Source organism: Ceratotherium simum, chromosome 11 (assembly GCF_057802395.1).
Source record: "Ceratotherium simum simum isolate JZ-2026a chromosome 11, ASM5780239v1, whole genome shotgun sequence".
In the NCBI taxonomy this organism is placed as follows: Eukaryota; Metazoa; Chordata; class Mammalia; order Perissodactyla; family Rhinocerotidae; genus Ceratotherium; species Ceratotherium simum.
This window is the reverse complement of record NC_141910.1, coordinates 37,451,506-37,475,916: the sequence shown is the minus strand read 5'-3', so window position 1 is coordinate 37,475,916 and position 24,411 is coordinate 37,451,506. Positions and strand designations below refer to the sequence as shown.

Sequence of the window (24,411 nt, the reverse complement as noted above, 5' to 3'; positions counted from 1 at the left end):
GTCTTCTTATAACGAAGATGAGTGCCTCCTCACTCTAATCATAAGCACCACTTTGGACTAAAGACTGCCAACCCAAAGGAAAACACAAAACAAACCATCTTGGGAGGAGCACAGTTGAAAAAGAATATGTTCTTAACTTCACATTTACTCTCTTCTCTAGCTAACTATTGCCACCCAACCACCACCACCACCACCATAATCACCACCCCCCAACTCCAAGACTTGAAACAACTGCTTTACATTTCTTTTAGTGCAGCAAGCAATAGCTTGTGAAAGGATGCAAACCAGCTGAAACACTTGACAGACAGTGTTAAATACCAGGGAATTCCTATCAACTATTTTACTTTAAAAGGTACTTTGATGTTGGCTATCTTTCATGTACCTCTTTCATGGCACATTAATAAAGAAAACGGAGCTGAAGTAAATCAAGTCCCAAGGTCACATCTAGAATTACAGCACTGTAGGTACCTGATGAAATACGGATTAATGCTGCATGAGTAGTGAATAAATAAAAGCACCTCTACCCACCAATCAGGCAAGTTTTACAAGTGCTTCTGAACTTTATTCTGCAACTAGAGCTGAGACATCTTTAATCCCCCATGCCCCTGAAACCTAATTATCATAATGTGAACCCAAATGTTAGGGTCCCTTCAAAATGCAAGTGCTGTGAAGTGGAAAAGTAATGGGAATTAAGCTGGGTGTAACCTTAGAAATGTACGGATGTGGGGAACTTGAAAGTGGTATTTCAATAAGTTAGGAGAGCATAATAAAAAGATTTAGCCACATAAAATACCTTAGAATTAAAAGCCCGCCCCCCCCCAAAAAAAAACATATGAAACACAAATAAGGTGAATCAAGAACTACTATTTGCAAATATCAATTTCTGGCCCCAGAATCTTCAAATCCTATATAACCAAATGAAAAGGATCTCAGCAACAAAGGATTCTAGTAATTTTGCATTCTTCTAACGCAATTGAGAGACAGAACCAGACTGATTCTGTACAACCCAAACAGTTCTAATATAAAAAAATTTAAATATTCCCCAATAATCAATTGAGTACATTTTTTGAAATGTTGGCCAAAGGTGAGGGAAAACAGCAAGCTGTTTAATGCCAAAGAAAAAAGGAAAATATGAATGAGAATAGGTCAGAAACAACAATCTCAAGGTAAAACTCATTCCATTAGTAATTTGTTGATAATGCACTCTTATCCCTTACACATCTACTTTATTCTAGGAACTCTGACCAAAAAAGAGGTAAAATTACATAATACAAATATATTAATCTTGTATTTACTACACTTCTGTGTTCACTACAACACAGAATTCAGTATAAATCAAGACTGAACTGGGCCTTAATCATAGAGACAGCTACTGAAAGTCCCTAAAGATCTACACTACAACCCTACAATATGGTTCCTAACTTCACCAAGTACACCATTTACAGAAAGGTCAATGTATAATTACTTCACCCACCTATTTATAAGCATTAGAATCTTAAAAACTATTCTTTTCTACTCAACTGTTGTCTCTATGACAGAAAATACTGTTTATCTGATTATGTACTTTAAGAAATAATAGGACTATGGACGTATGAAATTCATGAACTCCACTCCGCTTTCAAGATCAAAGTAAAATGTTGGTTTGGAGGCGGATCTGGGAGTGTAAAACTGCACATACACAGAACTGTACATACACGAACTGAGATAGAGAAAAAATGTAAAACAACAGCTCAAAATATAGCATTATTTCTTCTATTTCTAAAGGTTATCAAAAACACACATAAAACCCCCAAGTTCATCAATTGTTACATTAATACTGAACATATTGTTGTTTAATTTACATTTTAGGTTCTGTTACAGCAAATACACTAAACAGAACATCTGTTTTAGTTATAATACATTGTATCTTTGGCAAGAACTTGTAATATAACTAACAAAAACAATCAAGAATCTTTATTGGATCTGGCAACAAAAGCAGATTTGTAACCAAAAACCTTAAGACGAGAAATGACCATCACTGGGCTCTAGGCCAGTTCTAATCTAAGTCAATAAACAAAGATCTGCAAGAGGGGCTACAGTTAAGGGGGGGTTGAGGTATCTCCTGCAGATATTTAAATTGGACTTAGGGACACAGAAACACATGGGTTACAAAACCCGTAAAACATATTTTATTTTGATCAAAAACTGTCAAACTGAATCCAAATCCAAATAGTGTTTTAAAACCAAACACACACACACACACACACACACACACCCCCCATAATTATTCATTCCTTATGCCTTCTTTCCAACATACCTCACTGAAATGGTCTATTTAAATATATATTTTTAAAATATTCTGGCCATTTCAGCAAAATGAATATAAATTATATTGGCTGTAAAACAGTTTTATTTTTAAATTTACTTAGTGCCACAAACATCCCAGAAAGGAATCCTTATAAACAAGAGTCTAGGCACAGAAATGGAGAGAGGAGTATCAATAGGTGAAAGGCAAGAAAATCCTAGAATATCACAGCATTTCCTCAAGCCATCACTGTAGAAAGAAATGAGACAAATACCTTATCACCTTAAGTTGTCATTAAGCATAATAATCACACTAATATCCAAAAAACAATTTCAGCTGTCCCAAGTTCCAAGGCTAATTCATGGCCTTCATCACCACTAGAAATTGCAGATAGAGGAGACAGGATGTTTAAATACAAAGAAATTGATTTTATATTCCACATATAAAATAGAAATTACTGCAGTGGTCAGAAATAAACAACCACCACAATGACTTTTCCTCTATATAAACAATTTTAACTTTATAACATTATGAACTTTACATAGCTATATACATCTTAAGTTGTATAGCTAAGCTTATTGATTTGTTAGAGAGTAAGTTTCCTTAAACCAAAGTAAAAGAAATAGGTCCAGGTGGTTCAGGGCATGGAAGACCCACTGTACATTATTCTGATAGAATCTTCAATGGTTAAAGTTCAAGGAAAGCTTAGAAATCATCCCATCAAAACTCTACCAAGGGGCCAGCCTGGTGACATAGTGGTTAAGTTCACGTGCTCCGCCTCAGCAGCCCGGGGTTTGCAGGCTTGGATCCCAGGCGCAGACCTATGCACCACTTACCAAGCCACGCTGTGGCAGGTGTCCCACATATAAAGTGGAGGAGGATGGGCATGGATGTTAGCCCAGGGCCAATCTTCCCCAGCAAAAAGAGAGAGAGAGAGAGAGAGAGAGAGAGAGAGAGAGAGCGAGAGAGAGAGAGAGAGAGGAGGATTGGCAACAGATGTTAGCTTAGGGCTAATCTTCCTCACCAAAAAAACAAAAAAAAACCTCTAAGGAAAATTCCTTCTAGAATCACAAAAGTTATTTATCTCTGTTACAGTTCAACTTGTTAGATTAGGTCCACAATCTTAAATTTTTCAAAAACTTTGCTGATTCTGATTCTAATATACCTTAATGCTCACAAATTACAAAAGCAAGCCTCCAAACCCTGACAAAAGCGATTAAAATGTTAACTAATATACAGTGTCTATGGCATGCCACTAGAGTCCTCAGACCAGACATCAATGCATCAGCTAATCAACATCCTTTTGGGAACCACATAACCAAATCTCCATTTCTCTAGTTTCTCCATAAGAGTACCAAGAGACTATCAAAAGCTGTGCTGAGAGCCAGATGTGTCTACCAGTCTAGTTTTCCTAATAGAAAATGAAACGGGATAAGAAGAAAATGTTTCATTTATAAGAAACTCATGCTGACTTCCAGTGGTTATTGTTCTACTGTCCCTTGCTAAGTGCACATAAACCATCCTTTCATAATTTAATCCCGATCAAGATCAATTTAACAGTCATTTGCATAACCTATCTTATTTCCCTCTTGGAACGTCAAAATAACACCTGCCCATCTCCAAGTTTCCACCATTTCTCAATAATTACCAACAGTGGTACCAAAACTATATTCTCAAGTCCACCCAGAACTCCAGCAATGGTTTCATCTGGGCCACAAGATAAGACAAGAAACAGAAGCTCTCTTACTATCACCTTATTTTAGTTACTTTCCAGTTTTCTTTTGTTGATGTTTATCCTATCTTTTCAGCCCCCAAATCATTCTATCTCACAAATTAAAAGAGGAGTTGAGCAATTCTACTTTCTCATAGCCAATGGTTAGGATGACGACATTATCTACAAGTAGTAGGATCTCTTTTCAAACTCTTTTTCCTAAGATAATCATGATAAGCCTTTTATGCTATACTTAGCACTCAGGGAGAGGCAGGGATTCAGGCCTTAAGCTTTAGTCTTCCAGTACTATATTTGGCACATCAGAGACTCTTCTCTTGCACACATTGTTGGTTATTTACACTTTTTTTTCAGCTTTGTATATGTCCTTGTAAAATCCACACTTGACCAAAAGTTCATAGCCAATACAGACAAACTGATTTACTTTTAGTTCCCAATCTTTCCCTGGTGGCAAAGCCCCTGGAAGTCAATGTGCTCTATTCACATGATGGAATATGTGTATTTTAAACAATACGATTAAATATACAAGAGCTAAATCAAATACTAGATACCAGCAGACATAAAAAAATTAAGAAAAATGTATGAGTGTAAAATAAAAATCGATCCAAACTTGGTTTAGCAAAGAACTTTTCTTGTGTAATGTAATTCACAGCCTTCTTCTAGAAAAAAAATAAGCATTCTTAATAGAACGCTTAAGCCATTTTCTGATATGCTTTAATGGTTATCAATGACTTAGCAAACAAGCCACCCAAACTTCTTTGTTTTTCTTCTAATGTAATTATCTTACATTCTTTTTTTTCTATAAAATTTTGTTACCAAGAGTGCATCTCTAAATTGGCCTACTAGAAGCCTTTTCCCTTGCAACAAGGTTACAATAAAACTTTGAAATGTGTTAAAAAGTATTTGGAAAGTGTTCTTCGACATGAGGAATTTTGTTTTGTTTACTGAGGTCATAATAGTTTATAACATTGTGAAATTTCAGTTGTACATTATTATTTGTCAGTCACCATATATATGTGCCCCTTTACCCCTTATGCACACCCCCAACCCCCTTCCCCTCTGGTAACCACTAATCGGTTCTCTTTGTCCATGTGTTAGTTTATCTTCCACATATGAGTGAAATCATATGGTGTTTGTCTTTCTCTGTCTGGCTTATTTCACATAACAGAATACCCTCAAGGTCCATCCATGTTGTTGCAAATGGGATGATTCTGTTTTTTTTTAATGGCTGAGTAGTATTCCATTATATATACATACATCTTCTTTATCCAATCATCAGTCAATCGGCACTTGGTTGCTTCCACGTCTTGGCTATTGTGAATAATGCTGCGGTGAACATAGGGGAGCATAAGTCTCTTTGAATTGTTGATTTCAAGTTCTTTGGATAAATACTCAATAGTGGGATAGCTGGGTTGTATGGTATTTTGATTTTTATTTTTTTGAGAAATCTCCATACTGTTTTCCATAGTCGCTACACCAGTTTGCATTCCTACCAGCAGTGTATAAGGGTTCCCCTTTCTCCACACCCTCTCCAACATTTGTTATTTTTTGTCTTGATTATAGCCATTCGAACGGGTATAAAGTGATATCTCCGTGTAGTTTTGATTTGCATTTCCCTGATGATTAGTGATGTTGAACACCTTTTCATGTGCCTATTGGCCATCTGTATATCTTGTTTGGAAAAATGTCTGTTCATATCCTCTGCCCATTTTTTGATTGGGTTGTTTTTTTGTTGTTGAGTTGTGTGAGTGCTTTATATATTTTGGAGATTAACCCCTTGTTGGATATATGATTTGCAAATATTTTCTCCCAGTTGGTGGGTTGTCTTTTCATTTTGTTCCTGGTTTCCTTTGCCTTGCAGAAGGTCTTTAGTCTGATGAAGTCCCATTTGTTTATTTTTTCTTTTGTTTCCCTTGCCCAAGTAGACATGGTACTCAAAAAGATCCTTCTAAGACCAACGTCAAAGAGTGTACTGCCTATATTTTCTTCTAGGAGTTTTATGGTTTCACGTCTTACCTTCAAGTTTTTAATCCATTTGAGTTAACTTTTGTGTACAGCGAAAGATAGCGGTCTACTTTCATTCTTTTGCATGTGGCTTTCCAGTTTTCCCAATACCATTTATTGAAGAGACTTTCCTTTCTCTATTTTATGTTCTTAGCTCCTTTGTTGAAGATTAGCTGTCCGTAGATGTGGGGTTTTACTTCTGGGCTTTCAATTCTGTTCCGTTGACCTGTGTGTCTGTTTTTGTACCAGTACCATGCTGTTTTGATTACTACCACTTTGTAGTATGTTTTGAAGTCAGGGATTGTGATGCCTCCTGACATGAGGAATTTTAATTGAGAAAATTCTATCCATTAATTTAACTTTTTCCAGAGAATGTGAAAGGATTGTGGTTTGTAATTTCACTAGTAGAGCACATTACTCCAGCTCACATATCCCAGTGTGTTGAGAGCTACTGCCCTGTTTTCTTTCTTCAAGGGATATTTAGCAATTTTATAAGGTAATCTGAATTGTATTTCTAAGAGCTTCCCAACTTCTCACTAGAGACTTCTACAATCTTTTCTCTTAACTTTGCATTTTTAGAAGTTCAAAATGGGATTTCATATAGCAATGTTTCTCAAACTTTTCTGATCATCATTGACAGAGAGAAATATACATTATATCACAACCCAATACATAATACATATATGTAACCAAAACAAATATCCATGAAACAATACTTAGCCTTACTACATGGGATGCATTCTATTTTCTATTTAATTTTTTTTTTAAATGCTAGTTGGGACCCACTACATTGATTTCATCTTCCACCAATGGTTGCAACCTACAATTTGAAACACATGGCTCCAGAGAGCTCATATGACATGGAAAAATGAGAATGATGAGGACACGAATCTGGATGATAAGGACAAATAAGGACACAAATTCATCACACTTTACTTCAGCCTGGATGGTTTGATTAAAATACATCTCATATACCATACTACACGAATAGAATTCCTATCACTAACAGATAGAGATAAGACTATTTGTTGTATCTATAGATACTTAAAAATGGCACTCCTTGTCACTCTCTATCCACTTGCCCTGCTTTTAATTCTCTCTATAGAATTTATCACTAATTGACATAGTATATATAAACACACACACATTCATCTTTTTGCCCCTAGAATAAAAGCTTCAAGAAGGCAAGTACTTTGTCTTGTTCCCTGTTCTTACTCCTAGCACATAGTTCTGTAGGTGCCACATAATTTGGGTGCTAACAATACTTTAGTGATTGTATGAAAGCACATGTAATGGGATTTTTTTTTGGCTAAAGCTCCAAAGGCCTGCTTTGCCAACATTAGCAATCACCCAACTTTGTCCTATAAAATGAGTGTATGTTTGAGGAGAGGGACAGCAGGGAGTTGAGTTAGGAGAGAAAATTTCTTTAAGAAGGTTGTAGAATGCTGTGGCATTTCTCCTGCTGCCCCACCATCTCATGGGGAAGAGTGTTCCACTCACCATGCCAAATGACAGGGGCTTCACTGAGACCAATATGTGACAATGACATAAGAAAGAGACCAGATACAAACACAAGCATAGGAGAGAGAGAGAATAAAAAAGAGGAAAGAGCTGTACTAAGGATGAGTTGCTGATCCTCCTTTGAGAGTAGGCAAGGATGTATGAACCAATGGGTCTGCTGGATGAGTATGAGGCAGCTTCAAAGAGATTCTGTTTAAGAGGACTGAGTAACAGTGTGACCCAGACAAGAGCAGCCCGCCCGATGCCCGGTCTGGAGAAGAAAAGTCATAACCGGTCAACCAGAGACGATATCTGCCAAATCACAGAAATGGTGGTTCAAGGATCCTGGTGGGGAATATCTCAGAAAACAAAAACAAAAGTTCTTCAAAAACACCCCACGACAAAATGAATCAGCAATTGCAGGGTTCTATCTTCAGACTGCAACTGTCCTCACTTCCTAAGACTATGTTCCTTTTCCCTATTCTCAGCTCTGAGGACTCAACTGAGAGGGATCAGAAAATTCAGTTAATGAGACGGAGAGTAAGAGAATAACAAGGAGAGAAAGAGAGAAGAAGCTAACCATGGCCCCTGTCCACCCTTATAGTAAAGTAGTTTCCCAGAGTGAAACAGACCCGCCAGGGAACTTCATTTACATCGTTTGAAGCTTTGATTATCACACTAGAGAAGATATTTCAACTGCTGAAATGAGACTGTTCTAATGACTAAAAGGGACTGAAAAGGCTGAGACTTATCCACTATTTCAACCAGGAATAAAAATAACTACTCCAAACATGAGTTGAATAAGGAGTGGGATAGTAAATAAAAAGTTGTTTTCTTCTTGCACCTTATTGAGTCTATCTCATCCAATTAAACATTTACATGTGATAAATGCTTGTAAAATAAAGTAAAATAACTAAATAAGTTAAATAACTCAAGTAAAATAACTAAAATAAAATACATAGAAATATTAATACCATTATCTGAGTGGTGAGATTACAAATGATTTTTATTTTCCTCTTTGTATTTTCCTGGATTTTTCAAAATCTCTCTTTTGGGTATACTTCAAAAAAAAAAAATTTAAATTGCCAGATAACAAAGGTTGTGTCACACACGTTTTATAGCCATTCAGACTCAGAGGAAACAAATAAAAGAAACATGTAATTCTTAATTCAAAAGTGTAAATTGAGATGATTAAAAATTATTATCTTCTTGGGGCCGGCCCGGTGGCACAAGCTTAAGTGCGTGCGCTCCGCTGTGGCGGCCCGGGTTTCGCCAGTTCGGATCCTAGGTGCCCACCGACGCACTGCTTGTCAGGCCATGCTATGGCGGCATCCCATATAAAATGGAGGAAGATGGGCATGGATGTTAGCCCAGGGCCAGTCTTCCTCAGCAAAAAGAGGAGGATTGGCAGATGTTAGCTCAGGGCTGATCTTCCTCCCCAAAAAAAAAAAAATTATTATCTTCTAATTTTCCCTTATGGTCTATGTCTTTGATGTCTGAAAATACCAAACTTTAAATTAGAAGTAGATTAAAAACAGAAAATCAAGTAATGACCTTGTTTCCCAGTAATATGGAAGATTAGCTACTTGGATCAACATTTTACTGACAACAACTAAAAATCCTAGATATAAATAAAAATAAATTTAAGAAGATATAAAATTTAATCTTCTTAAATGCATCAATGAGTTGGCAAGAAAGAAATACTCAAGCTAAAAACAAATGAAGTAAATGTGGGAACTTTGATTTCTAAAGCTGACTTTCACCTGCAAACATCTGCTGAATCAGACGAATTTTATTTTCTATCTTCATGGCCTCACAGAGCTTCACAGAACTAGAGGACTTTTAAGACAAAACCCAGGGTCCATCTAAGATGGGTGTTAATAAGAGATTCCCCCAACTATCCTCACACACATAAGCTGATTTCCCAAAGGGTTAAACCCTCTGTATAAGGGTCAAAGAGAAATAAACTGACTATACTCTACCTCCAGGATATTGCAATGAAAATGGACTATCTCAAACCTTGTCACATGGAGAATCTCTGATGAAAATATGGAATCATACGCCATCTCTCTAGTTTGCAGCCTAAATTCACACTACCTGGAGAAGCCAGAAGAAAACTCAAGCCTAGAATTTAATTTAAGTGATCCCAAACTGATAGAGTCTATAGGAGCCTAGCAGAAGCAAAAGCATATCCTCTTTGAAGTAACTTACAATCAATCCAGGCCTCCATGAATTCCCACAGATAAAGTCCCATGAAAATAAGGATTTTCAGTAAAAATTAACTGAACGGAAAAGGAAACAAAACACCACAAAGCAGAACCAGTAGTTACAACAGAGAGCAGACACAGACTTGCAAGGATTTTAGATGTTAGAATTAGCACACAGACTGTAAAATAACAATGCTTACTATGGTTAAAGAAATGAAAGACAGGTTTGAAAATATATTCAGGAAAAATAAAAAACTGTAAGAATGATAAAGCAGATGAGAAAAAAATATAGAGCTTCCAGAAATGAAAAATATAACAAAAATGAAATGGATAGATGTCAATTCTCCACAAATTAAATTGTAGAGTCAACTTAATCCCAATCAAAATCCCAGCAGGTCCATTTGTAGAAGCTGAAAAGCTGATTCTAAGATTTATCTAAATACCTAGAATAGCCACAACAATTTTGAAAAAGAAGAACAAAATTGAAGGACTTACACTATATAATTTCATGACTCATTAAGCTACACAGACCAACACTGGGTGGTATTAATTAAAGATACATATATTTGTGTGAAGGCATATAGATCAATTAAACAGAATAGACAAGAAATAGGTCCACATGTATATGGTCAGTTGATTTTCAACAAAGATATCAAAGCAATTCAATGCAAAAAGGAACAATCTTTCAAAAAATGGTGCTGGAATAATCCATAGCCTTATGCAAAAAAAAGAACTTCGTACCATATATAAAAATAAACTTTAAATGAATTATAGACCTAAATGAAAGAGTTAAAACTATAAAACTTCTAAAACAAAACATAGACAAAAATCATAGTGACCTTAATTTTTCCAAACATTACTTAACTAGGACACAAAAAAGCAAGAACTATACAAAATAACTGATAAATTGAACTTCATCAAAATTAAAAATGTTGTCTTTTCAAAAGACCATGTTAAAAAAATGAAAAGGCAAGCTAGAGAGGATGAGAAAATGTTTACAAAACAAGTATCTGGCAAAGAACTTGTATTCAGAATAAACACAAAAGACTTATTCAAAAATAGGAAGAAAAACAATCCAACTTTTTCAAATGGGAAGATTTGGATAGATACTTCACCAAAGAAGATATATGTATGGCAAATAAGCAAATGAAGATGCTCAACATCATTAATTGCTAGAGAATGAAGATTAAAACCACAATGAGATATTACTACACATCCACTAGGAGAGCTAAATTTAAAAGACTGACCATATCAAGCAGGTTGACAAGGATATGGAGAAATCTCGACTCTGATGTACTGCTGGTGGGAATGTAAAATGGTACAACCACCTTGGAAAACAGTTTGGCATTTAATTAAGTTAAATATATACCTACCATACAACATAGCTATTCCACTCCTAGTTATTTTCCCAAGAGAAATGAAAGCATTTGTCCACGCAAAAACTTGTACCAGAATGCTCGTGAAGCTTTATTTGTAATAGCCAAAAATCAGCAACAATCCAAATGTCCAACAACAGGTGAATGAATAAACTAATTGTGATTTAGCCATACAATGGAATACTACTCAGTAAAAAAGAACAACCTATTGACATATGCAACATCATGGATGAATCTCAAAATGATTATGCTGAGTGAAAGAAGCTAGCTTTCTACAGAAAGCAAATCAGAGGTTGTCTGGGGGAGGCAGGGAACACAAGGAAATTTTGGCGGGTAATGAGTATGTTCATTATCTTGATTGTGGTGATAGTTTTATGGGAGTATACATATGTCAAAACTTATAAGATTGAAAACTTTAAATACATGCAGTTTATCATATATCAATTATCTCTCAATAAACCTGTAAAACTAACAAACAGGACTTCTAGAAGTGAAAAATATAACAACTGAAATAAAAACTTGAATGGATTGGTATGACAGCTAAAGAAAAAGCTAGTGAACTAGAGAAAAGGCCTGAAGAAAGCAGCCCAGAGAGACAAGAGATGGAAAATGAAAAGAGAAAGGTTAAATGGCATGGAGGATAGAGTGAGAAGACTGAAAGAAACAAAAACAAACAAACAAACAAAATACATACATATATGGAATTACAGAGGGAGAACAGAGATAATGGGACAGAAGCAATATTTGAAGAGGAATGGCTAAGATATTAAAGAACTAACAGATATCACCCTATAGGTTCAAGAATTCCAATAAATTATAAGTAGAATAAATAAATAAAGCAGTAGAAAAAGCTCCCTAACGGCAAAAAGGAACAATAAACAGTTTGATACTTCATTTTCTTATCAACATATCAATGATCTTCAGACTGAATTGTCAAGGGTAAATTTGAAAGCAGAAATGCCCATTCTCCTCAGTTCATTATAAATACCATACTAAACATGCCTGCAAATAAATACTGAAATTGTAGTCTATAAGTCTGTACTAATAGGTTTAGAACTAAAGATACATGAAATACTGGAAAAAACCCAGTTGTCAAACAACAGGAGATGACTAAAATATGGTACAACCAAGCAACAGAATTAAGAAGAAAAAGAAGGGAGGGAAGTAAGAAGGAAAGGAAGGAAGGGGAAAGGGGGAAAACAGGAAAGGAGAAAGGGAAGAGGAAGGGAGGGGAGGGGAGGAAAAGGAAGGGAAGAAATCAGGAGGCTCTGCTGTTTATGAAATACCATAGTTGGTGAAAAAAGGCCTTAAGAAAGAGTGGGAAAAATCAGCGTCCATTATTTTTTCGAAACTACTCTCAGGTTATTTAACAGCCCTAGACTCTCTGTTATCTAAGCTAGTTAATGTTCTCTAGTTAATTTTTGGCTTCTTAGAGAATAAAGCTTCAAAGAGACCATATAAGTAACTGAGAGGATAATGAGGTTTCTGTGGCTTTACAAAGAAAAGTCAGAAGACTTAAAGAAAAGTTAGGAAAATAAAAACTCGAGAGAGACTTGCATTAAAAAAAAAAACAGAAACTTAATATTCTTGGACATATGAGAGGTTCATATTTTCTACAAAAATTAATATAATATTTTTAATATTTTTGACTCAAACAAGGCTAATACAAAACTCAAAAGCCATAAAGAAAGAGACAGATAAATCTGAGAAAATAAAATTTAAAATTCTATGTGAAACAAAGGTTAAATTAGAAACTCAAAATGAGGAAAACTATTTCCATAATTTGCAAAAATTATGACAAACAGATCAATCATTAATATATAAAGACATTTATAAATCATTATGAAAACCTCCAACAGAAAAAAGAAATGAGCAAAGGACACAAACAAGCTACCCACACATACAACAGAAAAGTCCAGAAATGGCCAATGAACATATAAAAATATATCTGACCTCATTAATAATAATAGCAAGCATATACCATGTGCTGTGCTAAGCACTTCACATATATTAACTCACTTAACCTTCACAATAATTCTATAAGATGAGTACTACTATCCCAATTTATGGATGATGAAACTGAAATACAGACAGGTTAAGTAATTTGCCCAAGATCACACAATTAGTTAATAAGCAGAGCTGCTGGGATTTCGACGACGCAATTAAAGCAAAAATGATAGAGCATACAGGAACAGCACTAAAACCCAAGGTCCCAGAGAAATGGGAGCAGAGACACTGCAACTACAAGGATAAATTGGCCCAGTCATTCTGAAGACAACATGGCAATGTATTTCAAAAGCCCTAAAAATATGCAGCTTTAAAATTAATTTTCTTAAGCAATAATTCACACAATTGAAGACAGTGGTTACGTGGGGTGGAGGCAATCCAAGGAAAAACTACACGAGGAGCCTAAAAGCTGGCAGCAAGGACCTTCATTTTACTCTTTTTTAAATTGTATGTAGGTTATGCATTCTTTGTTACATTTTGATACACTTCACAATAAAAAATGCTTTATTATCTTCCTTTTTTATCTGGACTTTTATCTGTACTAGTGATATAAATGTTTTTAGATAAAAACATTATAACATTCCCTAATTAGCCAACATATTGAGAAGAGGGAGAAATGGACTGTGGAAATAATCCCAGCAACAGATTGGGTTTGGTATTTAAGCATTTTTCAATTAGCAGCAGTAAAGTACCTCTTTACACCTATACTCCACTTCTTGGAATGCTTTCTAAGAAATAAAGGTATGTGCAAAGATCTAAGCACAAGGACATTCACTTTCGTTTTGTTGATAACGGCGACGATTACAAAAAGCCAGCTGTCAAATAAGGAAAGACCAACGTGGGGGAAAGGTTATAAAACACGTACAGTGTGAGTTTCTCTCACATATACACATAAGAAAAATCTAGAAATATGCTCTTAAATATAAATAACAATTTAGGTAATGAAAAATTCTATCAAATTATCTGTATTTTCCAATCAATCTACAATAATAAATATTATTAATATCTTTAAAGAAACAATTTTTTTTTTTTAATTTTAAGGCAAAATATTTCCATTAGCTTCACCATTAGCCATTTTTCACAAATGAGTTAACCTTTGAGGTTCAACCTATTCCCTGCAATTAAGTTAGACTCTGAAAGGTACATCAACTTATCTCAAGCAACAAAGTTATGATTCCTTAAATTATATTTTCCTTCTATTAAATGGTTGGTACCATACTGGAATGAAAGAAGAGAGAAGTCCAATGTGGACTTCACAGGTGTCTAGCACCAACCCTATTTTCCTAATAGGATCTGGCCATCCGCCTGTCCTTCAATGGCCAAGCCCCTTAGTATACATCTGACCTCAAAAACTACAACCCCAACCCTGCAATGAAGCTCCCCATCCCTTTTTTCATTCTTTCATCACACACCACACCTTCTCAGTTCATTCTAGTTTCTAATTCTTTTACTATCCTAACGAAAGAAGTCATTAGGAACAAAATTAATTTTCTTTTCTTTTGTTTTCTCTATTTGCCTCCTCAAAGTCATTTGTATATTGCAGCTTACAGAGTAGAAACGTTAAGCACAGGGTCTGAAATAAAAGCACAAAATTTTCTTTTCCATTTTCGGCTCTCAGATTCTAAGTGATCTCATGTATCTGTGATTCTCCAGAATGCACATAATGCTGTGATTTCTAGCAACGTTTCCACTATCAGCATAAATCTTGCCAATCATAGTTTGAAATATAACAGCAAATATTAAAGATTGCTTTTAATTCTTTCACAGTACACTAAATAAATATATAACACTAACCATGCAATATTTTTATTTCAGAAATCATCATTTATCTTTGCCAAATATAAGTTTATAATCTGCCAAATGCAAATTTCTGTATCAATGAAAAAATAGAGAAAACAGTAAGTCACAGATTTACCAAAGCATTAAGCAGAGGGGAAATTTTCCATAATTGTTGCATGTAGTAATTCTGGTCAGTAGTCTTGAAAAGACTTATCTGATTAAAAATAGTTTTACCTTTAATATATAAAAATTCAAATTAGTAAATATTTATTGATATGGACCTATAAGTAAAGAAATACGCTTAATGTGGTAGAGATAAATAAAACACGGCCCCCTGATTTAAGAAGGTTTCAATGTAAGAGAAATCAGATGCATTGCATATAAATACAAATGTCTCCTAAGGAGCTTGCTAGTTCTACATTTCAAAAAAGTTTACCATTGCTACACAAAAGAAAACATTATTTTTCACAAAAGAAAAAACAGGAGTAAAAAAAATCAGAAAATAATCATGTGACAATTTAACATGAATGGAAACAAATATTCAAATATTCAAAAATTAAAATGAGTGCCTACTATGTGCCAGAGAATTGAAAATAGCAAATTATTCTAGCACATTCTTTAAAAAAATGACACATGTAACATTGTAAAATTTCGTTTCACAAACACTTCCAACTTTAAACATGTATGACTAACCAAGCCTTAGCATAGTTACATTCTACAACTTAATTCCAGTTGGTTTTTTTTTCCTCCTTCGGTAATTAGGATTTGAAGCTTTAGATGACTTTCCCCATAATATGTAGAAATATCAGAGTTTGTAAGGTATATTAAAAGCAGGGAGGAAAATGGATAAGAAGGAAGTTGGATGGATGGATTAGGCTGCATGGGGTTTACAGGTTAGGAGATAAGTAATGGCGTATGTTAACCTACGCCAGGTACGCCAAGGCAAAAAGTGTTAGAAGGAATAAATAAGAGGGAATATGCTGGTGGATGTGTCAAGATGATTTTCTGGATGAGTAGCTGACAATTATAGGAATGAATATCAGATTATCTGTTCAGGAGGTGCTAAAAATGACTGCCAGAGAAAGCATGGAAATTTCAACCTAAATGTAGTTCGCAATGTAACTTCAAAGCATTAGATGATAAAATACGGTTTCTTCACAAAGGCATGCTGAATTGGCAAAATGATAACAAAATGAAATCAACCAGCTAATTTCCCTAAAGCACTCACTGTCAATTCTGATTAGGTATTTGCCCCTTTAAGGACTTCAAAAGCACATAATAAAGCATTAGCAAATAGATTCCAACAGTACATTAAAAAGAGTAATACACTATGTTCAAATCAGAACTGTAAAGATGTTTCAATCGTAGGAAATGTACTACTACAATTCAGCACATTGATAGATCAAAAGAGGAAAAGACCCACATGATTACAGCAAAATTCCAAAAAAGCATAAATGTTATCACTCATTCTTGACTTTTTAAACAATAAAATAGGAATCAGTATTTTTAAAACACTCATAAATAAAGACTAATCACTCAAAATGATCTTTTAAAAATATACAAAAGCCAGTATCATACTCAAGGGAGACACTAGCAGCATTCTAATAAAAGTAAAGGAGGAAAAAGAAAATGTTCACTATCATCATTATTCTTTAACAGCTTTTCAAAGATACTGCACGACAGCATTAAACAAGAGATTCTTCTTTTATACCTTCAAAAGGTATAAAACTTGAAAAGAAGTTGATAAATTCATCTTTTCAGAAGACATGACCATATACCTAGAAATCCAAGAGAATCAACTTAACTCTATTATAAACAATGAAAGAATTCTGCACTATGGGTGGGGAACAAAATTAACATAAAAACCAGTGTTCCTTTATACAGACAAAACATAATTGGGTAAAGTAATTCTTAATAGAAACACAAAAAGAGATAAACACAAAACAAAGTTTTAATATTTAATATACAAGATAATTATGAAGAAAATTTCAAAATGATACTGAAAGCAAAAGCATTGCCCATTTTAAGGATGAAGGAAAGTGAAGCTCAGAGAGGCAGAGTTACTCTCCCAAACTTGCAAAACTAATAAATGGTGACAACAAAAGATGAACCCAGACTTGTCTGCCTCTAAAGCTTATCCTCTTTCTACAATACACTGCTGAAAGTTCAGTAAAGGGATACCCAATAAGCAAATTCAGATGAAACTCAGGAAGCCTTCACTATTTAATATTTTTAATGATTTGAAAGTTCTATTTATAATCACTATAAATGTACCCAAGATATTTATATCAAATTAATGTGAACAAGTTAAAAAGAAATCAAAGAAGTTGCCTGAAATAAACTGAATCAGCTACGTCAGATCCTTGGATTAGGTTCTCAAAAGGACCGGGTGCATGTGCAGTTCCCGGAATAGGGAACATCCACTGTATCCCCCAGACCAACTTGAATGAGAAGAGGAGAGGGAAAAATGCTGAGCCGGACTTTTCAATTTGGTCCTTTCCGGAGCCATGATCTTATGGCTTCTATAGTTTGTCCGTAACCTTCTCAGCCCCTCTGGTTACCCTGCATTTGTTCTCCCGACACCTGGATTATACGCTCAGCACATGGACTACTACACTAAATACAAGGCCCCTTTTTCTGGTCTATCTAAATTGATCCTAGAACGCTTCTTCCTGTATTGGGTTTTGTGTTTTGTTTTGTTTTGTTGATCCTGTCAGTCACATACTCATCAGTTTACTATACTTACTTATTAGATTTCTCAAAAAGCAGTGATGGCTGTTGTGTGCTCTCCCCTAGATATCAGCCATTATAAGTATCTTCTCTCCTATAATTAAACCTTTTAGGACTTAATATTCTACTGTAATTTGGAAAAGGTAAGCATGGCTATTTGAGGTCCAAAGGGAAAGTGAGGAAACAATGGTGAATGAAAGCAGAACAACCAAATATCTAGAAGACTAGAAATGGGTTATGCTAATCTTCAGCTATTCAGACGTTAACTGTACACCTATATAAAAAGAAAGCTTGTGATGACGAGACAAATAAGAAAGGAACATCAGAAATGTTTTAATTTCTAATACTTACCTTGGCTCTCAGTTCTGAAGGCAAATGATTCATAGGTATCAAAACTTTGGGAGAAGAAGGCTAAGTTATCCACAGTCTATAGCTGCTAGCCTGGTACACCATCCTACTTACTAGTCAATAGTTAACTAGCGCCCTCACAATGTACAGCCTGGAAAATCCCATGAAACCAAGTAAGCCCTAACTTGCTGCTTCTGCGACAGGTTTCAGGATACTGAAACTCAGATTTCTCCAAAAGATAGACAGTTTCCATTGCCCTGCAAAGGTCTTGTGAACAACAAGAGGTGGTTTGGGGGCAAACAAGATGTATATCTTAAAAAGAGAAGGGAGAATTCACCACAGAAGGAACTTTAGAAATTCCTTTGCCTCTCAAAGAAAACAAACATTCCTAACATCCTTACCAGTAAACAACATCCAGTGGTGCAAAGTAATTTTTCATTATCAGGTCAGCAAAGTAAGCTTCTGTTTCCCGGCAGGCAGTTCCATTTCCAATCACCACTGTGCTGCAGCTTCAAGGGAAAAACAGGATGAGAAACTGAATGAGCTCAACGCACAGTTCTAAATCAATCAAGAGAAAATGTACAGAATGCACAAATACTATTATACGATGCTCTTATTCGCTCATCTATCCAAGCAACTTCTCCACTGTTTCCCCAAGGGAGACCTAGACTTATGTAGAATAAAAGACACTGCTCCTACATTTGGTATAGGAGGCAGTGGAAAAATATTTTAGTGTCACACAATCTTAAGAACAGTCAGCTTTCTTCCTATCCAGAAGGAACCAAATTTAGACACGGGTAAGTAAACTCTGGAACATTTTAAGCCAATAAAGACTTTATGACTGAATTATGTGATATGTTGTCAAATAATTTCTGAAGCTTCTAACTACTACCACATCCATCCCTCAGATCCATGAAAAAGAAAGAAAAAAAAGAAGGATGGAAAGAAGAGAAGGAGGGAGGGGGGAAGGAAGGAAGGAAGGGAAAGAGAGAAAGCCCAAATAGAAGAATTAAATGCTCACTTTCGCTTATATTACCACCTTTGTTTAGCGAAGGTGGCAGAGGAAGGGAGCAGCATTCCTCCGGAGTCTCCAAATGTAGAGTTCTCCAGAAATTTGCCCCAGCATTGTTTGACATGATTCCTTCTCTCTCACCAAGGCACTTCCCTTAATCCCTCCCTCCAAATTACAGGCTTCAAAGGTATCTCTGATGGGCTGAGCCACTGAAGTACTCAAAAGGTTACTTATTTTCATACTTGAAATTCAGCAAAAGCCTCTTTATTTTCTCTGCCTCTCGAAAGCCTTGTCCACAATGCAAATAAACCACATCAGTATGAAGTATTTGACCTTAGAAAAAACGTGAAAAGAATAATCCACTTTGTAAAAAGTTACAAAACATAACACACAAAGCAAGCTGTTAACACAAAAGAGAACTTTTAAAAAGGAGTCTGAGTATTCATATACATTAAATTAGGTTCCCCCAAGCACTCTGAAATTTTGTCACTTCCAAAGTTACAAGGACTCTATTTTGCTACACAAAACCATTATTAACTAGAAAATATGCTATGATACCTAAAAGAGAAATGGTTTTTAATAATATCTAACATCAATAATAGTAAAAGCTAACATTTACTGAATATTTACTATATATCAGACAATGTTGTAATATTATTCTATTTCTTCTTTTGAGTTGTAGATATGTGAATTTCTTTACATTGGGTAATCCTTTCAGCTGCATGTTTAGGTATTGTGAGCTTTTCTGTATATTATATTTCAGCTAAAAATATATTTAAAAATTTGAGGACAGCTACCTAAAGAACAGAAATAATGTGCTAAGTGACCAACTTAGGAAGTTAGAAAAAGAACAACAGGAGCCGCCAGGTGGTGCAAGTGGTTAAGTGCACGCACTCCGCTGCGGTGGCCCAGGGTTCGCCGGTTCGGATCCCAGGCGCGCACCAACGCACCACTTGTCAAACCATGCTGTGGTGGTGTCCCATATAAAGTAGAGGAAGATGGGCATGGATGTTAGCCCAGGGCCAGTCTTCCTCAGCAAAAAAGAGGAGGATTGGCAGATGTTAGCTCAGGGCCAATCTTCCTCACAAAAAAAAAAAAAAAGACAAAGAACAACAGAATAACCTCAAAGAAAGAGGACGGAAGGAAATGATAAAGTTAAAAGCAGAAATTAATGAAATTAATGAAAAAACACATAACACAGAGGATCAATGAAGTTTAAAGTTAAAAATCACTCACTAAGAAAAAAAACATACTTTTAGCAATACCAATCAAGAAAAAGAAAGGATAGAAAACACAAATAAATTATATTAGAAATGAAAAGGGGATATAACTAGAGATTCAGCACAGATTAAAAAGATACAGAGAGACTATTACAAACAACTTTATGTTCATTTAGATTAAATGATGGATAAATTCTTGGAAAAGTCTTATTAAAAGAGACTGAATATAGAAACATATATGTGTGTGTGTGTATAAAAATTTTAAAAGAATCATCCTATAAGCAATATAAATACAGTAAAGGATAAAAGCCATATGATATCTCAATAGAGGCAGGAAAAAACACTGATAAAATATACTTCCCATTTACTGTAAAAATGTGTAGCATAAAAAGAGATAGAGCAACTAGGACAGCAAAAATCAAAAACCCATGAGTGTATCTATAACAAAGTATCTCCACAAAACCCAAAAGATGAGCAGGTGGGACAATGCACTGACAACTACCAAGACCTACATGCATCAGCATTTCTGTAGCAAGAAGCAGAGAGAAGCAATGGACCATCTCGTGGAACGGAAAACAGAAGAATCTCCAAAATGCCAAAAGGTATTTCCCTGGAAATCACAACAGGTTTGAGAACAGGAGCTAAAACTGGGAAGATCTTGGCCTACTCTAATTTACAGGTCAGTACAAAGGTTGCCCAGTAATTCAGAGAGGATTCGAAAACTCTGATCTCTGTGAACTCTTGAAACTGACAAGTAGAATATCCTTTTCAAGACAAAATCCCACACTGAGGAGAAAAGGTAAAAAGGGGGAAAGCAACAGGGAAGCAAATTCCAGAAAATATAAGACTATCTCTCTATCCACATAGAGATATAGGGTTCTTTTTTCAATAATTTGGAAAAAATACAAGTGATAGTTCAAGAGATATACAGCTAGAAAACCCTTCTTGACCCAGCCTTTCATGATAAAAGCTGAGGAAAAGTAATTTTATGTAAAACTAAGCAACAGAAAAGAATCACAGTCAAATTCCATATAGAATGGTTATTTTTTAAAAAAGGAAATAAAAAAGACTTCTGTATAATATCCTTACAGAAAGATCTGTCCACAGAGAAAAACTGTATAAGAACAAACTACAAAAAAAAGATTATATAAAATGAGAATAACATAAATCAGAATTAGAAAACCTGAGAAATGAGATGAGAGAACTCAGTAATGAATTAGACATGAAAGAAAAAGTTATTTCAGAAATAAAAACCTAAACCAAAAGAAACACAAAAATAATAAATTTAATAGTAAATGCCTTAGGAGAAATAGAAGGTAAAAATGAGAAAAATTTAAAAGATAAAAAAAAAAATTAAAAGATGAAGAAGCTCACCATAGAACTGTAATCTATTTTTTATAAGTATCAAATGAAAATTCTAAAACTTAAAAACCTAATAACTTAAATAAAGAACTCAGTGGATGGATTTAATAGCAGATTAGACGAAGTAGAAGAGAGGATTAACTAACCTAAAGACAATCAGTAGAAAATAAAACAAAAGAATGAAAAATAGAAAAGAGAGGAAATTGAAATGTCTAATATACATGTAATTGGAATTCCAGAAAGAGATGCGAGAAGCTCTACAAACCTTGAGCAGAATGCAAGCCAAAAAAAATACACGTACACAGAGCTAACCACGTCATAAAAAAACTTTTGAAAACCACGAGAAAATCTTAGCAACCTTCACAAGAGCAATAAAAGATTTTTGGCTGACTAACTATCAACAGAAACTGTAGTAGCCAAAAAAAAACAGAATGACATCTTTAAAGTACTGAAAGTAACTGCCAATCTTGAATTTTACACCCAGCAAAAATATTCTTCAAAACTAAAAGTAAATCAGAAACTTTTCCAGACAAACAAAAACTGAGATGATTTGTCACCAGCTGACCCACACTAAAAGTAACAGCCTAGACTTTCAGGCCAAAAGAAAATGATCTCAAATGGAAACAGAAATGCAGAAAGAAATGAAGTGCAATAGAAAGGGTAAATATATGAGTAAATATGAAAAAAAATATTCACTGGACAAAACAAAAATGTCTTGTGGTATTTAAAATATATACAGAAAATAAAATGTATCACTTATAAATGCATCATAATAAATAGAAGTTGACGGGAGATAAGTAGAGTTATTAAAGTCTGAGCCTACTTAATCCTCCATATCTCCATTGTGACAGAGAAGGGCATAAATGATGGTAATACGTTGAGGGTTTAGGTCAACAAATAATACATATGAAGTTTGATTCTCTGATTCTCATATCCCCGTATGTGATAAAACCATTTTCTAAGCCTTGAAAATTACCATTATTTCCAAATTTTCATGAAATATATGAAGTGAAACTTATGAGCAACCAAACAACTTTTATATGAAAAGCTGAAAGATATGCTTACTGGTAGGAGAAATTATAGCTAATTTGCAACCATGCTTGTAACCAGGATCCACTCCCATCAAGGTGCGCCCTGGAACAGGGCTTGTTAAAAGGAGCTGACGAAGGTTTCGTCCAAACATCATTACTGATTCCTTCTCTGCATCTGATGTTAGTTTGGCTCTTTAGAAACAGAAAAAGAAAAGAAAAAGTACTTAGTTTTTCATTCACCCAAAATTTCTTCCAGAAGAAGAACAGAATTCATCTTTTACAGTTATTCCTCTCAGGAGTATTTATTATAACAAAATAAGAGGAAAAAAGTCATATATAAAATTAAATTGAATCTATTTTTGCTAATCACAGTAATACATGATGCCCCAAACAATTCTGAAGCAAACCTGATCAGTTTGTCATACCTACATTCCTTCTCTATCTGCTCTCTTTTACATATAAAATTCATATGTATAAATATCTGTGTATATGAGAGAGACGGGGTATATAAAGATTTGGACAACACATGGGATGTAAAGTAAAGTTTATCATTTGATTAAAAATATAAACACAAAACTACAGTGATAAATTATTAAATCATAAATAGCTTCCTCCACCAATACTTAGTTTTACACCTTCACCTATTCATATCTCAATGTCATCTTCTCACTTTATTCCATTCCCCCACTTCTACTCCGCACCTTGTCATTCTCACAGTGATGTAACACGACCACAGATACCAATAACCAGTCCAGAACCATGCATCCTATAAATAACTTCCAAGTTTTATCCAAAGAAGTTATTAAAAATCTAATTTTAAAACTTTCTCTAGGATAAAAATATATATATATTTTATCGGAACTAAACGGAACTAAAGGTATTTGGAAACTAAATTTTATACTATTCATCTACTTAACAAAAGCTCTTAACACATTATCTCCTGAAATTCATAAGAATTTATAAAAAGTATGTCTTCTCTATTAGACCAGGTAAAAAAAAATGCATGTCATGGCCACAAGAAAACTGATAGTACAAAAGCAATTCAAAGCACATTTCATACCAGTGTTGAGGTAGAACTACCTATATATCTGAAGGTACACACAGCTAACTACTTTGCTTCTCTGACTTAATTCAGTTTCTTACTCTCATCTCCTCTAACATTTAATTGTCATTCTCCTTGCATTCAGCCACACAACGTGAAAAGTATCATTATAAGTATTTCTAAACGTTCATTTTTAACTTTATTTACTGAGCAGCATTTGTTGTCAGTCTTATATAAGGTACCATGATCAGTATGAGAGAGAAAAAGCTGAAAAGACAAAGATCCCTGCCCTGAACACCACTGTCTAGTGGAAGAAACAGACAAGTATAAAACAATGATAAGTGCTGTGCTAATGGGAACACATGGGAGGGATACTAAATTAGGAAAACTTTCTAAGAGATGTCTTCTCAGGCGAATCAAGAAAGATAAGCAATAGAGTTAAGCAAACAAAGGGGAGAGTAGATGGAGGGCACAGAGAAAATACTCCAGGCAATGGAAGCAGCATATGTAAAGGCTCATGGCTCATTATAGAAAAAGCAAGTAATTTCATATGCTAAAGTAAAGAAGAAATACCAAGACATAAGGCTGTAAAGGCAAGAAGAAACCAGATCACAAATGGTCTGCATGTTCTTCTTAAGAGCTTGGATTTAATCCTGGAGAAAAAGAAGATCCACTGAAGGATTTTAAGTAGAAGAGCTTGAAATAATCAGATGGGAATTTTAGGATAGCAATGTGAAATATGTACTGAAAAATACAAGACAGAGATTATCTATGACCCTT

At 34.8% G+C, this 24,411-nt stretch overlaps 1 protein-coding gene across 3 annotated transcripts in view; it reads right to left on the bottom strand.

The window, feature by feature from the left end:
• Positions 1–24,411, bottom strand: part of SRBD1 (S1 RNA binding domain 1) — a 213,504-nt gene that overhangs the window by 131,450 nt on the left and 57,643 nt on the right. For all 3 annotated transcript variants that reach the window (XM_004436692.3, XM_004436691.2, XM_087436821.1), the window contains exons 12-14: positions 22,624–22,781; positions 19,219–19,309; positions 18,366–18,473 (exon numbers count right to left, since the gene is read on the bottom strand). In XM_004436692.3, the coding sequence (XP_004436749.3) occupies positions 18,366–18,473; positions 19,219–19,309; positions 22,624–22,781 (357 nt within the window). The remainder of the gene's footprint in view (positions 1–18,365; positions 18,474–19,218; positions 19,310–22,623; positions 22,782–24,411) is intronic.